The sequence below is a fragment of the Euphorbia lathyris genome, chromosome 6 (genome assembly GCF_963576675.1).
Source record: "Euphorbia lathyris chromosome 6, ddEupLath1.1, whole genome shotgun sequence".
In the NCBI taxonomy this organism is placed as follows: Eukaryota; Viridiplantae; Streptophyta; class Magnoliopsida; order Malpighiales; family Euphorbiaceae; genus Euphorbia; species Euphorbia lathyris.
The window spans coordinates 34,846,209-34,848,677 of NC_088915.1; the positions used below are offsets into that span (position 1 = coordinate 34,846,209).

A 2,469-nucleotide genomic window follows, 5' to 3' on the forward strand; every position below is an offset into this window, starting at 1 on the left:
TATACTATATTATTACTATTATTACAAATTTGTAGGTTGACAAATGCTTCATTACAATACACCTTATGCCCAGGCGGATCCAGCATGGGGCTCTGGCCCCCACAGCCGCCGGCTCCACCCTTGAATACTAAAGGTTTTTTTATTTATCTACTAGAATTTATTTTTTCTAAATAAGTTTGTTATTATTATTAATCACTTTCTATATATTTTTAATTTTTTTTTGTACTATTTTCACTTTTAAAGCTAAAAAAAATTAAATTTTTAAATTAAATTTTAATTTACGAAGATTATAATATTCGTAACTAAAAATAAAAAAAATAAAGTTATATAATTTTTAAGAAATTAACGTTAGATTTATAAAATATTAAATATATCTATTTTTTTAAGCTGACCACTTTTAATTTTTTTTATTATTCAACACACCGAAACAATGAAAATTTAGGATAATAAAAGCCAAAATTTTTACCCAGCCCTAACTGGATGGACTTTAGAAATTTCCCCAAAGTCCGATATCGACTACACAACTAAAATTAGCCCCCCATGTATAAAATCTGGATCCTTCACTGGGCTTAATTATTTTTTTTTTGCATCATACTAACTTAGAGGTAGGTATGATGTACTCCATATACACGCCATTATTAGTCCTTTTTCTTCTTATTTATAACATAAGTAAATATTTGAGATTCGGTTTTCAGCAGAGTCGGATCCTCTTATCACATCCACTTACTGATGTGTTTGACTATTTGGAGCTATGCCCAATACAAATTCATCCGAACACATGGATAGAACTGGTGGTTGTCTACTGGATCTACTATGGACTGCGCATTATCTTGTCCGGGTAACTCCTGAGCAATATTATGTAAGAACCATGACTTTTAGAGTAAGAGAGAAGGTGAGAAGTTAAATATACAATATAATTTATCAATTTCTCTTAGTAAAACTCTTAATTATACTATTGATACTGTTGGATAAAAGTTGAAATTAAAATTAAAATTGTACTATATGAAAGCATAAATTAGGTAGTGAAATTATTTTGAGAACTTATTCCTAAATAAGATAATGATGATGAGGTGAGCAATGACGATATCCCTCACCAAATTGTGTAAGTAAGAAGTTAGAATTCAAATGAATAGAAAATTGCATGGAAATTGGTGATGTTGAATAAATCTGAATTATATAAGACAAGGATAAGGATTTCTAAGTAAAAGGTGAATGCAAAATGGGAGAAGAAGTGAAGGTACTTGGTACATGGGCTAGCCCATTCAGCAACAGAGTAGAACTCGCTCTTAAGCTTAAAGGTATACCATATCAATACATTGAGGAAGATCTCTCTAACAAAAGTCCTTTGCTTCTCAAATCAAACCCAATTTTTAAAAAAATTCCAGTTCTTATACACAACGGCACACCAATTTCTGAATCACTGCTCATTCTGGAGTACATCGATGAAACCTGGCCAAATATTCCTATTTTGCCGAACAACCCTTCTCAGAAAGCAACTGCCCGTTTCTGGGCTCAATTTGTCGATGGAAAGGTTAGTTCTCGTCATCTGATTACTGGATCTAAACTTAATTGATTAAAGTGTTGGGATAATTTTACTCTCCACCCTGTAGATCTTGGGCACTGCTAGCAAGTATAGATCAGCCAAATTGGAGGAGAAAGAGCAGATTATCGAACAAGTTGGTGATGAAATGAGAGTTCTGGAGAAAGAGTTAAAAGGAAAGAAGTACTTTGGGGGTGAAAGTATTGGATATGTTGATATAGCAGCATTTTTCATATTAAATATGTTCCTGATTCGTGAACAAGTTATGGAAATAGGATTGATCTCTAAACAGAAATTCCCAGTTATATTAGAATGGATGGAAAATATGAAAGAAATAGATGTAGTCAAACAATGCCTACCTCCTAAAGATAAACATCTTGCTTATATTACAGCTATGGTTGCCTCTTCCAAATAGAGGACACTTCACAATTCTATAATAAACTTTTCATATGTCTCATCTCATGTTGAATCTTCATCTTATTTCTTAAATAGCCTTAGTATATTATTTCCTCCTAACTTGTCCAAAAAAGTTTGATTGGCTTTCTGAACTTTCAAAGCGTTTTGATAGCTTATTCAATTTGCATAAAATGTTCAATTAGCTCATGAACTTGCGTAAAATATAATCAATTGATCATTTGGTTACAAAAAAAGTTAGTTAAATGCGGAAGATGTATTGCATGCATCTTGAAAAAAAAAGTAAAACAACTAAGATCGGGATATGCGGTTGTAATATTAGAGAAGACAAATTTTATAGTTGAGCAAGTAATAACTTCATTTTTTTTATCTATTTTTGAATTATGTAATAACATTCCAAGACGCGTTGAATACATCTTCCGCATTTAACTTACTTTTTTGCAATTGAGTGATCAATTGAGTGGGCTATCAGGACGTTTTGAAAGTTCAAGGGATCAATCAAACTAGTTGGACAA

The 2,469-nt window shown here is 31.7% G+C and overlaps 1 protein-coding gene across 1 annotated transcript; it reads left to right on the forward strand.

Moving 5' to 3' along the window:
* The first annotated feature begins 1,174 nt into the window (after positions 1 to 1,174).
* Positions 1,175 to 2,009, forward strand: LOC136232989 (glutathione S-transferase U7-like). Its single transcript, XM_066022495.1, has 2 exons — positions 1,175 to 1,531; positions 1,611 to 2,009. The coding sequence occupies exons 1-2, from the start codon at positions 1,220 to 1,222 to the stop codon at positions 1,953 to 1,955; spliced, it is 657 nt and encodes a 218-aa protein (XP_065878567.1). The 5' UTR covers positions 1,175 to 1,219; the 3' UTR covers positions 1,956 to 2,009.
* The last annotated feature ends 460 nt before the right edge of the window (positions 2,010 to 2,469 follow it).

Excerpts from the sequence above, each read along its gene's own strand:
- LOC136232989 (XM_066022495.1), top strand. The coding sequence starts at position 1,220 with ATGGGAGAAGAAGTGAAGGTACTTGGTACATGGGCTAGCCCATTCAGC. Across the intron at positions 1,532-1,610 it reads CTCAATTTGTCGATGGAAAG|ATCTTGGGCACTGCTAGCAA; the intron begins GTTAGTTCTCGT and ends TCCACCCTGTAG.